The 14,409-nt window shown below is 41.8% G+C and overlaps 1 protein-coding gene across 1 annotated transcript in view; it reads left to right on the top strand.

Annotated features, from left to right (window-relative positions):
• cnmd (chondromodulin) overlaps nt 1-11,433 on the top strand; it is an 83,301-nt gene extending 71,868 nt beyond the window's left edge. Inside the window, exon 7 of the mRNA XM_072264371.1 lies at nt 10,929-11,433. Within this exon, the coding sequence (XP_072120472.1) occupies nt 10,929-11,153 (225 nt within the window). The 3' untranslated portion in view covers nt 11,154-11,433. The remainder of the gene's footprint in view (nt 1-10,928) is intronic.
• Nucleotides 11,434-14,409: the final 2,976 nt, after the last annotated feature.

Below are 14,409 nucleotides of genomic sequence, written 5' to 3' on the forward strand. Positions count from 1 at the left end.
CTCGCTATAAATACCAGTGTACCATTCGCCTTTTTCACCGCCTTCTGTACCTGCATGCCCACTTTCAATGACTGGTGTATAATGACACCCAGGTCTCATTGCACCTCCCCTTTTCCTAATCGGCCACCATTCAGATAATAATCTGTTTTCCTGTTTTTGCCACCAAAGTGAATAACTTCACATTTATCCACATTAAATTGCATCTGCCATGAATTTGCCCACTCACCCAACCTATCCAAGTCACCCTGCATCCTCCTCACAGCTAACACTGCCGACCAGCTTCGTGTCATCCGCAAACTTGGAGATGCTGCATTTAATTCCCTCATCCAAGTCATTAAAATATATTGTAAACAACTGGGGTCCCAGCACTGAGCCTTGCGGTACCCCACTAGTCACTGCCTGCCATTCTGAAAAGGTCCCGTTTATTCCCACTTTGCTTCCTGTCTGCTAACCAATTCTCTATCCACATCAATACCTTACCCCCAATACCGTGTGCTTTAAGTTTGCATGCTAATCTCCTGTGTGGGACCTTGTCAAAAACCTTTTGAAAATCCAAATATACCTCATCCACTGGTTCTCCCCTATCCACTCTACTAGTTACATTCTCAAAAAATTCTATGAGATTCGTCAGACATGATTTTCCTTTCACAAATCCATGCTGACTTTGTCCGATGATTTCACCGCTTTCCAAATGTGCTGTTATCACATCTTTGATAACTGACTCCAGCAGTTTCCCCACCACCGACGTTAGGCTAACCAGTCTATAATTCCCCGGTTTCTCTCTCCCTCCTTTTTTAAAAAGTGGGGTTACATTAGCCACCCTCCAATCCTCAGGAACTAGTCCAGAATCTAACGAGTTTTGAAAAATTATCACTAATGCATCCACTATTTCTTGGGCTACTTCCTTAAGCACTCTGGGATGCAGACCATCTGGCCCTGGGGATTTATCTGCCTCTAATCCCTTCAATTTACCTAACACCACTTCCCTACTAACATGTATTTCGCTCAGTTCCTCCATCTCACTGGGCCCTCTGTCCCCTACTATTTCTGGAAGATTATTTATGTCCTCCTTAGTGAAGACAGAACCAAAGTAATTATTCAATTAGTCTGCCATGTCCTTGCTCCCCATAATCAATTCACCTGTTTCTGTCTGTAGGGGACCTACATTTGTCTTTACCAGTCTTTTCCTTTTTACATATCTATAAAAGCTTTTACAGTCAGTTTTTATGTTCCCTGCCAGTTTTCTCTCATAATCTTTTGTCCCCTTCCTAATTAAGCCCTTTGTCCTCCTCTGCTGAACTCTGAATTTCTCCCAGTCCTCAGGTGAGCCACTTTTTCTGGCTAATTTGTATGCTTCTTCTTTGGAATTGATACTATCCCTAATTTCTCTTGTCAGCCACGGGTGCACTACCTTCTTTGATTTATTCTTTTGCCAAACTGGGATGAACAATTGTTGTAGTTCATCCATGCAATCTTTAAATGCTTGCCATTGCATATCCACCGTCAATCCTTTAATTTTCATTTGCCAGTCTATCTTAGCTAATTCACGTCTCATACCTTCAAAGTTACCCTTCTTTAAGTTCAGAACCTTTGTTTCTGAATTAATTATGTCACTCTCCATCTTAATGAAGAATTCCACCATATTATGGTCACTCTTACCCAAGGGTCCTGTCACGACAAGATTGCTAATTAACCCTTTCTCATTGCTCAAAACCCAGTCTAGAATAGCCTGCTGTCTAGTTGGTTCCTGGACATGTTGGTTCAAAAAACCATCCCGCATACATTCTAAGAAATCTTCTTCCTCAGCACCTTTACCAATTTGGTTCATCCAATCTGCATGTAGATTGAAGTCACCCATTATAACTGCTGTTCCTTTATTGCACACATTTCTAATTTCCTGTTTAATACCATCTCCGACCTCACTACTACTGTTAGGTGGCCTGTACACAACTCCCACCAGCGTCTTCTGCCCCTTAGTGTTACGCAGCTCTACCCATATCGATTCCACATCTTCTCGGCTTATGTCCTTCCTTTCTATTGCGTTAATCTCATCCTTAACCAGCAACACCACCCCACCTCCTTTTCTTTCATGTCTATCCCTCCTGAATATTGAATATCCCTGAACGTTGAGCTCCTATCCTTGGTCACCCTGGAACCATGTCTCTGTGATCCCAACTATATCATAATCATTAATAACAATCTGCACTTTCAATTCATCCACCTTGTTACGAATGCTCCTTGCATTGACACACAAAGCCTTCAGGCGCTCTTTTACAACTCTCTTAGCCCTTATACAATTATGTTGAAAAGGGGCCCTTTTTGATGCTTGCCCTGGATTTGTCGGCCTGCCACTTTTACTTTTCTCCTTACTACTTTTTGCTTCTACCCTCACTTTGCACCCCTCTGTCTCTCTGCACTGGTTCCCATCCCCCTGTTGTGAACTAATCCCCTCTCGCCTAGCCTCTTTAATTTGATTCCAACCCCCCAACCATTCTAGTTTAAAGTTACCTCAGTAGCCCTTGCTAATCTCCCTTCCAGGATATTGGTCTCCCTGGGATTCAAATGTGACCCGTCCTTTTTGTACAGGTCACGCCTGCGCCAAAAGAGGTCCCAATGATCCAAAAACTTGAATCCCTGCCTCCTGCTCCAATCCCTCAGCCACGCATTTATCCTCCACCTCATCACATTCCTACTCTCACTGTCACGTGGCACAGGCAGTAATCCCAAGATTACTACCTTTGCAGTCCTTTTTCTCAACTCCCTTCCTAGATCCCTATATTCTCCTTTCAAGACCTCATCCCTTTTCCTACCTATGTCATTGGTACCTATATGTACCACGACCTCTGGCTCCTCACCCTCCCACTTCAGGATATCTTGGACACGATCAGAAATATCCTGGACCCTGGCACCAGGGAGGCAAACTACCATCCGGGTCTCTGGACTGCGTCCACAGAATCGCCTATCTGACCCCCGTACTATCGAGTCTCCTATCACAACTGCCCTCCTCTTCCTTTCCCTACCCTTCTGAGCTACAGGGCCGGACTCTGTGCCGGAGGCTGGCCACTTTGATGCGGTGCAGCTCTGCACTTAAGTGTCCTGCTCTCTGACATCTGAACGCCAAGGACATTTTTTAATATTGTCAAAAGATCTCAGGTCATATTGGCTGTTTCATCAAGAACAAACACTGAATATTTCTGAATGTATAAATTATTTTCATTTTTAAAATGGTATGTAAATATAGTTACCCTGCAGCTGCTATTAACCTACTGAGCATGAATGACCTTCCAGGTGGTCATATATGTCTTGCCAGAATTTAAATTAGCATCATACACTGGTCAAGGTTTTTAAATTATAAAACAGAGAAGGTCTTTCAGCTAATCACACCAGTTCCTTGAAAGAGCAACCCAATGTGTTCCTTTATTTTGTCATTTCAACAAAGCTCTCCATTGTTTTTTTTAACTCAAGCATACATCAAATTCCCTTAAGAGTATTATAATTGTATCTTTTTTATTTCCTGCAGAACACAATAAGGTAATGAATAAACAAAACTCCTTATTTTCTCTCTGGACCTTCTGCCAATTACCTTACATTTACTCACCCATCTGCTTTGGAAACACTTTCTCCTTATCTACTCTACCAATACATTTCATAATTTTGAACGGATTATTTTATCCTCAATCAGATTCCAAAAGAAATTAGTCTGTATGGCAAGATGTTATGATGTCAATGAATATGCCCTTCAACTTGGTAAAAGTTGACATTTTGTACCCTTTCTTTAGGAATTAATGAGATGCATGTCCACACACGGATGCAATGATTAATTCAAATTTTAAGCTGAATGAACTGCAGACTCAATCCCAGGAGACTCAAGCTATAAAGTGTTTGCCGGTGATTATGCTTTCCATAACCTTTTCTATAAAGTGTTTTCAGCCAGAGCGACGAAAGCAGGCCGCACACATACAATTGTAAGTTTTGCCTTCTGCAGCATGCAAGTCACATGAGTGAATGCAAAAGATTTCACTACTCCCCTCCCCACCTTCACCAACCTGGAGAACTTTAATTTTCCCCATTGAGTTTAATATGTAGTTATATAAAAGCATCTCAGGATATTGTATCGCAAACACGAGGAATTCTGCAGATGCTGGAAATTCAAGCAACACACATCAAAGTTGCTGGTGAACACAGCAGGCCAGGCAGCATCTCTAGGGAGAGGTACAGTCGACGCTTCGGGCCAAGACCCTTCGTCAGGACTAACTGAAGGAAGAACTAGCAAGAGATTTGAAATCCCTTCACATCTCTTACTAGCTCTTCCTTCAGTTAGTCCTGACGAAGGGTCTTGGCCCGAAACGTCAACTGTACCTCTCCCTAGAGATGCTGCCTGGCCTGCTGCGTTCACCAGCAACTTTGATGTGTGTTGCCAGGATATTGTAAATCATGACTGTCAATTGAAATGGATCTTTATCCATTTAAGTGCAATTGCAACAGAACCGTGGAATTTATTCTTGGGATTCTGTGAGTACAGAAATTTATTTAAGTAGCAAAACAATTAAATCAGTAACTGATATATTTATTTTGTATTGAGATACATATAAAATTATACTGTATAATAAAATCTATATGATAATTACCGATATACACTGAGAGACCACTTTATTAGGTACACCTGTACAATAATGCTAATATCTAATCAGTCAATCATGTGGTAGTAACTCAGTGCATAAAAGTATGCAGACATGGTCAAGAGGTTTAGTTGTTATTCATGCTAAACGCCAGAATGGGAAGAAATTTAATCTAAGTGACTTTGACAGTGGAATGATTGTTGGTGCTGGATGGGATGGTTTGAGTATCTCAGAAGCCGCTGATTTCCTGGGATTTTCACACACAGCAATTGCTACGGAGAGTAGTGTGAATAACAAAAAGCATCCAGTGAGTTGCAGTTCTGTGGGTGAAAACACCTTGTTAATGAGAGAGGTCAGTGGAGAATGTTCAGACTGATTCAAGCTGACAGGAAAGCGACAGTAATTTAAATAACCACACGTTACAACAGTGGTGTGCAGAAAAGCATCTCTGAACGCACAAAGCATCAAACCTTGAAGTGGATGGGCTATGGTAGCCGAGGGCTACTGACCTGCACTCAGTGGCCATTTTATTGAGAACAGGAGGTACCTAATAAAGTGGCCACTGAGTTTAACACCAACAGAACTTTGCACACGATGAAATATGTCATTTTCCTATCCGTTGTGAAAAATTCCAATGGAAATCTCCTGAACAAACACCCCAAATTTTACAGGACAAATGAAAAAAAAATACTTCCACAAAATTCACTTCCAGGAATATGATAACTAAAGTTCTCTAATAGTATTTAAAAGTAATAATTGGTGTCATACAGTGCAGAAACAGTTCCTTCAGCTCACCAACGTACGCACCCATCTATACCCCATTTGATCCATCATCTTCACTGAGTTGCTGTTTCAAGTGCATGTGTAAGCACATCTTAAATGTTGTGAGAGTATCTGCCTACACCTCCTCAGGCAATGAAGTAAATATTATTCCAATTCACCATAGTGTCTTAATTACTATTTTAACACCATGGATATTCCACCTCATAGTATATCAATTTGCTGTCTTTTTCCATCACTATAGAATTGAATTGAATGGAATGATGCGGTTAGTTTAGAGAAACAGCTGAAACGAGGGAAGGTCTGAACAAATAACGAGGGAAGGTCTGGATTTCCACTCTCACTACATTGCTGTGAGAGGCTCAAAGCAGCATTTAGCAGCTGTCAGGGTGAAGCGCGCTGGGGTGATGGGTAGTTGTACATTTGAGTAGAGAGTGGGCTTGATGAGAGATGGTGAAGGAACAGAATTAACCTTTGGTGATTAATCTAGTTCAGTGTAGCACTGGCAGAAGTCCTGAAGCCAGTGAACTGAATTGTCTTGCACTGGGAGGAGACAGGGAGACAAGGTGGAGTACCTGAAAAACATGGCAGCTGACTGAAAATCCAGTACATGGACTGCTGATGAAGTAAATGTGAAATAGATGAATAAAGCATTTATAAACAGTAAATGATAAATACTCTATTAAATTTTGGCATATGGGCTAACAATCTATTGCCAAATTGTTTATACTATTTGGTAAAGGAATTTGCAAATTCATAGCATAAGATCTGTTTTTGACCTCGGTACAGTTCTGAAATATATTGTTGTTTTTCTTTCTTTGTTTCAGTATAGAAACATAGAAACATAGAAAATAGGTGCAGGAGTAGGCCATTCGGCCCTTCAAGCCTGCACCGCCATTTAATATGATCATGGCTGATCATCCAACTCAGAACCCCGCCCCAGCCTTCCCTCCATACCCCCTGACCCCCATAGCCACAAGGGCCATATCTAACTCCCTCTTAAATATAGCCAATGAACTGGCCTCAACTGTTTCCTGTGGCAGAGAATTCCACAGATTCACCACTCTCTGTGTGAAGAAGTTTTTCCTAATCTCGGTCCTAAAAGGCTTCCCCTCTATCCTCAAACTGTGGCCCCTCGTTCTGGACTTCCCCAACATCGGGAACAATCTTCCTGCATCTAGCCTGTCCAATGCCTTTAGGATCTTATACGTTTCAATCAGATCCCCCCTCAATCTTCTAAATTCCAATGAGTACAAGCCCAGTTCATCCAGTCTTTCTTCATATGAAAGTCCTGCCATCCTAGGAATCAATCTGGTGAACCTTCTTTGTACTCCCTCTATGGCAAGGATGTTTTTCCTCAGATTAGGGGACCAAAACTGCACACAACACTCCAGGTGTGGTCTCACCAAGGCCTTGTACAACTGCAGTAGTACCTCCCTGCTCCTGTACTCAAATCCTCTCGCTATAAATGCCAGCATACCATTCGCCTTTTTCACTGCCTGCTGTACCTGCATGACCACTTTCAATGACTGGTGTATAATGACACCCAGGTCTCGTTGCACCTCCCCTTTTCCTAATCGGCCACCATTCAGATAATAATCTGTTTTCCTATTTTTGCCACCAAAGAGGATAACTTCACATTTATCCACATTAAATTGCATCTGCCATGAATTTGCCCACTCACCCAACCTATCCAAGTCACCCTGCATCCTCTTAGCATCCTCCTCACAGCTAACACTGCCACCCAGCTTCGTGTCATCCGCAAACTTGGAGATGCTGCATTTAATTCCCTCATCCAAGTCATTAATATATATTGTAAACAACTGGGGTCCCAGCACAGAGCCTTGCGGTACCCCACTAGTCACCGCCTGCCATTCTGAAAAGGTCTCGTTTATTCCCACTCTTTGCTTCCGGTCTGCTAACCAATTCTCCACCCACACCAATACCTTACCCCCAATACCGTGTGCTTTAAGTTTGCACACTAATCTCCTGTGTGGGACCTTGTCAAAAGCCTTTTGAAAATCCAAATATACAACATCCACTGGTTCTCCCCTATCCACTCTACTAGTTACATCCTCAAAAAATTCTATGAGATTCGTCAGACATGATTTTCCTTTCACAAATCCATGCTGACTTTGTCCGATCATTTCACCGCTTTCCAAATGTGCTGTTATCACATCCTTGATAACTGACTCCAGCAGTTTCCCCACCACCGACGTTAGGCTAACCTGTCTATAATTCCCCGGCTTCTCTCTCCCTCCTTTTTTAAAAAGTGGAGTTACATTAGCCACCCTCCAATCCTCAGGAACTAGTCCAGAATCTAATGAGTTTTGAAAAATTATCACTAATGCATCCACTATTTCTTGGGCTACTTCCTTAAGCACTCTAGGATGCAGACCATCTGGCCCTGGGGATTTATCTGCCTTCAATCCCTTCAATTTACCTAGCACCACTTCCCTACTAACATGTATTTCGCTCAGTTTCTCCATCTCACTGGACCCTCTGTCCCCTACTATTTCTGGAAGATTATTTATGTCCTCCTTAGTGAAGACAGAACCAAAGTAATTATTCAATTGGTCTGCCATATCCTTGCTCCCCATAATCAATTCACCTGTTTCTGTCTGCAGGGGACCTACATTTGTCTTTACCAGTCTTTTCCTTTTTACATATCTATAAAAGCTTTTACAGTCCGTTTTTATGTTCCTTGCCAGTTTTCTCTCATAATCTTTTTTCCCCTTCCTAATTAAGCCCTTTGTCCTCCTCTGCTGAACTCTGAATTTTTCCCAGTCCTCAGGTGAGCCACTTTCTCTGGCTAATTTGTATGCTTCTTCTTTGGAATTGATACTATCCCTAATTTCTCTTGTCAGCCACGGGTGCACTACCTTCCTTGATTTATTCTTTTGCCAAACCGGGATGAACAATTGTTGTAGTTCATCCATGCAATCTTTAAATGCTTGCCATTGCATATCCACTGTCAATCCTTTAAGTGTCATTTGCCAGTCTATCTTAGCTAATTCACGTCTCATACCTTCAAAGTTACCCCTCTTTAAGTTCAGAACCTTTGTTTCTGAATTAACTATGTCACTCTCCATCTTAATGAAGAATTCCACCATATTATGGTCACTCTTACCCAAGGGGCCTCTCACGACAAGATTGCTAATTCACCCTTCCTCATTGCTCAAAACCCAGTCCAAAATAGCCTGCTCTCTAGTTGGTTCCTCGACATGTTGGTTCAAAAAACCATCCCGCATACATTCCAAGAAATCCTCTTCCTCAGCACCTTTACCAATTTGGTTCACCCAATCTACATGTAGATTATAACCCATTATAACTGCTGTTCCTTTATTGCACACATTTCTAATTTCCTGTTTAATACCATCTCCGACCTCACTACTACTGTTAGGTGGCCTGTACACAACTCCCACCAGCGTCTTCTGCCCCTTAGTGTTAAGCAGCTCTACCCATATCAATTCCACATCTTCCCAGTTTATGTCCTTCCTTTCTATTGCGTTAATCTCTTCTTTAACCAGCAACACCACCCCACCTCCCCTTCCTTCATGTCTATGCCTCCTGAATATTGAATATCCCTGAACGTTGAGCTCCCATCCCTGGTCACCCTGGAGCCATGTCTCTGTGATCCCAACTATATCATATTCATTAACAATCTGCACTTTCAATTCATCCACCTTATTACGAATGCTTCTTGCATTGACACACAAAGCCTTCAGGCGCTCTTTTACAACTCTCTTAGCCCTTATACAATTATGCTGAAAAGTGGCCCTTTTTAATGCTTGCCCTGGATTTGTCGGCCTGCCACTTTTACTTTTCTCCTTAGTACTTTTTGCTTCTACCCTCACTTTACACCCCTCTGTCTCTCTGCACTGGTTCTCATTCCCCTGTTGTGAACTAACCTCCTCACGCCTAGCCTCTTTAATTTGATTCCCACCCCCCAACCATTCTAGTTTAAAGTCACCTCAGTACCCTTTGCTAATCTCCCTGCCAGGATATTGGTCCCCCTAGGATTCAAATGTAACCCATCCTTTTTGTACAGGTCACGCCTGCACCAAAAGAGGTCCCAATGATCCAAAAACTTGAATCCCTGCCTCCTGCTCCAATCCCTCAGCCACGCATTTATCCTCCACCTCATCACCTTCCTACTCTCACTGTCACGTGGCACAGGCAGTAATCCCAAGATTACTACCTTTGCAGTCCTTTTTCTCAAGTCCCTTCCTAGCTTCCTATGTGCTCCTTTCAGGACCTCTTCCTTTTTCCTATCTATGTCATTGGTACTTATATGTACCACGACCTCTGGCTCCTCACCCTCCCACTTCAGGATATCTTGAACACGATCAGAAATATCCCGGACCCTGGCACCAGGGAGGCAAACTACCATCCGGGTCTCTGGACTGCGTCCACAGAATCGCCTATCTGGCCCCCTTACTATCGAGTCCCCTATCACAACTGCCCTCCTCTTCCTTGCCCTACCCTTCTGAGCTACAGGGCCAGACTCTGTGCCGGAGGCACGGCCACTGTCGCTTCCCCCGGGTAAGCTGTCCCCCCCAATAGTACTCAAACAGGAGTACCTATTGTCAAGGGGCACAGCCACCGGGGTACTCCCTATTACCTGACTCTTCCCCTTCCCCCTCCTAACCGTGACCCACTTGTCTGCTTCCTGTAGCCCCAGTGTGACCACCTGCCTGCAACTCCTCTCTATCACCTCCTCACTCTCCCTGACCAGACGAAGGTCATCGAGCTGCAGCTCCAGTTCCGTAACGTGGTCCCTTAGGAGCTGCAACTCGATGCACTTGGCGCAGATGTAGACGTCCGGGAGGCTTGGAGACTCCAGGGCCTCCCACATTCGACACCGAGAACAGCAAACTGCCCTCACACTCATACTGCCCCTCTCCTCAAATAACAACAGAAAATGAATGCCAAACCTTCCTTGTCTGTTTCCGCCTAAGCCCGTTGAGCCGAAGCCCTTAAGTCTTCACTCTGCTCCCGGCTCACTCCGCCGCCCACAAACTACTCTGCCCGCTCTATGAGGCTCTGTTCCTTTTAAATCTGCCGCACTGTACAGCCCGACGTCACACGCCTGCGCAGTCCCGCCTCTCAGAACGCCGTTGGAGAAAAAAAGTAACGAAAATTTCAAAAATGTCTTTCTCGGCACTCCCACTCAGACTCTCAGACTCCTTTTTCGAATCAAACCCGAAGCAGGATGTCTAGTGTGTATAGTGTGAGATTTTATTATAACCTTAATTACTTGGAAAAGAATGATCTTTCAAAGGTAAAGGAAGAGTAATTTCAAACTCTTGCTGCATTAAAATCTCTCTTTTGTTATTCCAGAGGATCTTAGATTAGTCTTAGATCTCAGAATCCTTCTTCGAATCAAACCCGAAGCAGGATGTCTAGTGTGTATAGTGTGAGATTTTATTGTAACCTTAATTACTTGGAAAAGAATGATCTTTCAAAGGCAAAGGAAGAGTAATTTCAAACTCTCGCTGCATTAAAATCTCTCTTTTGTTATTCCAGAGGATCTTAGACGGCGAGGGTGCTACCATGACCTTTGACCCCATGCTGGATCACCAAGGGATATGTTGTGCTGAGTGCAGGCGCAGTTATTCACACTGCCAACGTATATGTGAACCCCTGGGTGGCTACATACCCTGGCCTTATAACTACCAAGGGTGCCGAGTTGCTTGTAGGCTGATTATGCCCTGCTCCTGGTGGGTAGGGCGTATTCTTGGTGTATTGTAAGCTGCTAGGAAGTCACATGTTTTAAATAAAATGCAGCCCCATGATAAATAAATATTGGCCATAACTTAATTAACGGCCATTTTTGGAAAGAATGTTCAGATTGTCATATAATTCAAAGTGCCTTTATAATCTTATCTGTTAAAACTAATCAGTCTGTGCTCCAAACCGACCAAACTGTGTAAAGCCACGCCAAATTATGCAAGACAAATTGCATAAGATGAGCTTGTTTATTTAGAAAACTTGTGCATAGCTTCGTAAGTGTGCAATAAAGCATACAGCAACGTGTATGTGTGCTTAGATCTTTATTTGTACAGATAATATAACCAACTGGTGGTGTACTTGTAAATCTGGAACAAAAAGACCCAATTATTACAATAGTACTGGATGGCTAGGACTGTAAAATGTCTTCTGTTTTTAAGCTTCTAGAGTTTTCATTTTCCATTTATTAAAGAATGTTGTGCATTTGTGTGTTGTTCTCCAGCTAAATTCATATCCCTTTCTTGTGTGCAGCATAGATATTTCAAATGACCAACCAGATTTCATGTTTCCTGATAAATAAAAGTTAAAAGAAATAAGAACATGCCCTATTGATTGTTAGCAGCAAAAATGTTTGTAATTTATATTTTTTAGAATGTCATGTCGGTGGAATGTGAGTTTGATTGCCCCCCATCCCTTCCCACCCACATACTAAGCATTTGATATCAGACTAGTTTAAAAACAAAAGCAAAGTAGAAATATTAGAGGCAACATGAAGCTTTAATACTCCCAAGGATTGACAATAAGTGCAGCTGGTGGAAGACAGACAGGAGAAGCACAGTCTGAAGCTTTATTATTGGTGAATATTGGGAGGTGAAGTAATGTCATCAAAATAGTGCAAATATACACATATCTAAAAACAAGTATTTTTGTGGTGGATTAATTTAGATCAACACTCAGCTACTTTTCACACACAATAAAATAACAAGGCAGAAGCTAAATTAACAACTCCTACTGATCTGAGAGTTTATATTGAACAGGTCATTCAGATAAATTACAGTTGCAAACACCCAATTCATGTACAACTCATACGTACAGACAAGCATTTGGCAGATGTGGTTAGAATTGCCAGCTGCTGTCAGAACTGAATTCGCAGCCTCATTTCTGACTTATAAACCAGTCGAGTTATGAACCATTCATAACAGCAATGGAGCCCTGTCGTAACTTGAGGAGGACCTGTATCTATCAGGGGAAATGAGAAGCTTTGGATAAGAAGTGTCAGAAATGGGTGCAAGCACAAATATATATCTTGAGTTAACATACAAACACCCAAGTAGTTTCCTGCCTCACTGAGCTCACAAGATTTGAAAAGAGGAAGTTTGATGCCCTTTTGTATTATGGAATTAATAATTTAGTTTCCACACATGGTTATTTGGACAGCTTGCAACAATCCTTTTGGAAGCCAATCTGATCGCTAACAAGCACAAGTAAGTGATGTCTGGTGAAATGCTTATCCAGCATGTGTTCCTGATTTCAACGCGAGTGTTCAAGGATGCATGAACAGATGGGGAATTGTTGAAGTGTAAATCAAATTACTTCTTGTGATATGTGTAGAGCATTAGATGAGATTAAATGTAAATTTAAGATTAACAAGGTTTTTTTAATCTAAATGCCCAGATTTAATAGTTTGGTCCTACAGTTGGTAGAGAAAGCAATTATTTTCATTCATTTGAAAAAGTGCTGGAAATATTCAACAGATCAGGACACAACATTGGGAGGAGAAACAAAATTAACAGCTTATGTTGAAGACTCGGTTAGAAATGGGAAGGAGAATGGAAGCCAGATATACTGCAGGGAAGGCGGGAAAGGGGTGATGTCTCTTTGAGAGAGCTTGGTAAGAAGCTGAAAAACAGGACCTCAAAGGTAGCAATTTTGAGATTACTGTCTGTGCCACACTCCAGTGTGGGTAGGAACAGTTTGATATGAGGAGAAGGCTGGAAAGTGGGGATGACTGGAAGAATTGGATCAGCTTATGATTGAATGGTGAAGCAGATTTGATGGGCCAAATGGCCTACTTCTGCTCCTATATCTTATGGTCTTATGAATATGTAGCTGACTGTTATATTAACCTAAAACAAATAATAACTTTGTTTTTGGTAGTCCCAGGGATATGTTGATCAAGTAGTTCATGTGCAAGTATGCAAAAGATGAAGAACTTGTGCGCGTGGATAGTTAAACTCAGTGATTTGGTTTGGAGGAAAAAAATGCAAGAATCAACTTTCATTAACTAAAGATGATCAAAGTTGGTTCAATTCCAATTCATTTGATGTTCGATCTTTGGTGTTAGTTCAATGGGGCACAATTCCAGGTATTTAAGAAAGCATAGTTAAATTTGAGTTTCAGCAAACTTATTTTTAAATTTCAACCTTCTTATGAGACACAGTTCATACACTGTTGTAGTCCCCTACCCTCTTGTCTTGAAATTCCTAAAAACTCCCCATTGGAAATAAAGCTAATATTTCAGACAGGTTGGAAACAGTAATTATAACGACTCAAAGATGCTGTATCACCAATTTTGACCCTTACGTTCTGAAAGCACTCCTCCCTGAACCAGATAGCTAAATCTCATTGGTCGATGTGGGTTGTCCATATTCTTCAAGCTTTGGTTATTTAAGTTAAACATGTAAATTGAGAGATTTAGCAACATTTTCTACCTATTTAATGCTAAACAAAATACACACTGTTTGCATTATGTGTTCTCACTTTCATAAGACTAAATATAACCTCATCTACATTTTAGAATTATGTTTTAGTTACCGGAGTAATGCAGTTCCATTCAGCTTTCCTTTTTTTGTAATTTATTCTTTATTGAAGTTCATCATCAAACAAAACTTTCCATAAGATGTATTTCAGATACTGTACATATATATCATTAGATTAGATTCAACTTTATTGTCATTGTGCCGAGTACAGATACAAAGCCCACGAAATGCATTTAGCACCTGACCAGAAATGCAATGAGTACTGTTATTTACAAAATAACTATGAATAAAAAAAAGTGCAACAGCACACAAATATAAAAGTACTGAGACAGTACAATATGGGTGCAATACTGCTTAGTGCTGTGATGTGAGGTTCAGCAGGGTCACAGCCTCAGGGAAGAAGCTCTTCCTGTGCCTGCTGGTGCAGGAGCGGAGGCTCCTGTAGCACCTACTGGATGGGAGGAGAGTAAAAAGTCCATGGTTAGGGTGAGGTGCATCCTTGATAATGCTTTTTGCCC

This window comes from Mobula birostris, chromosome 7 (genome assembly GCF_030028105.1).
Source record: "Mobula birostris isolate sMobBir1 chromosome 7, sMobBir1.hap1, whole genome shotgun sequence".
NCBI lineage: Eukaryota > Metazoa > Chordata > Chondrichthyes > Myliobatiformes > Myliobatidae > Mobula > Mobula birostris.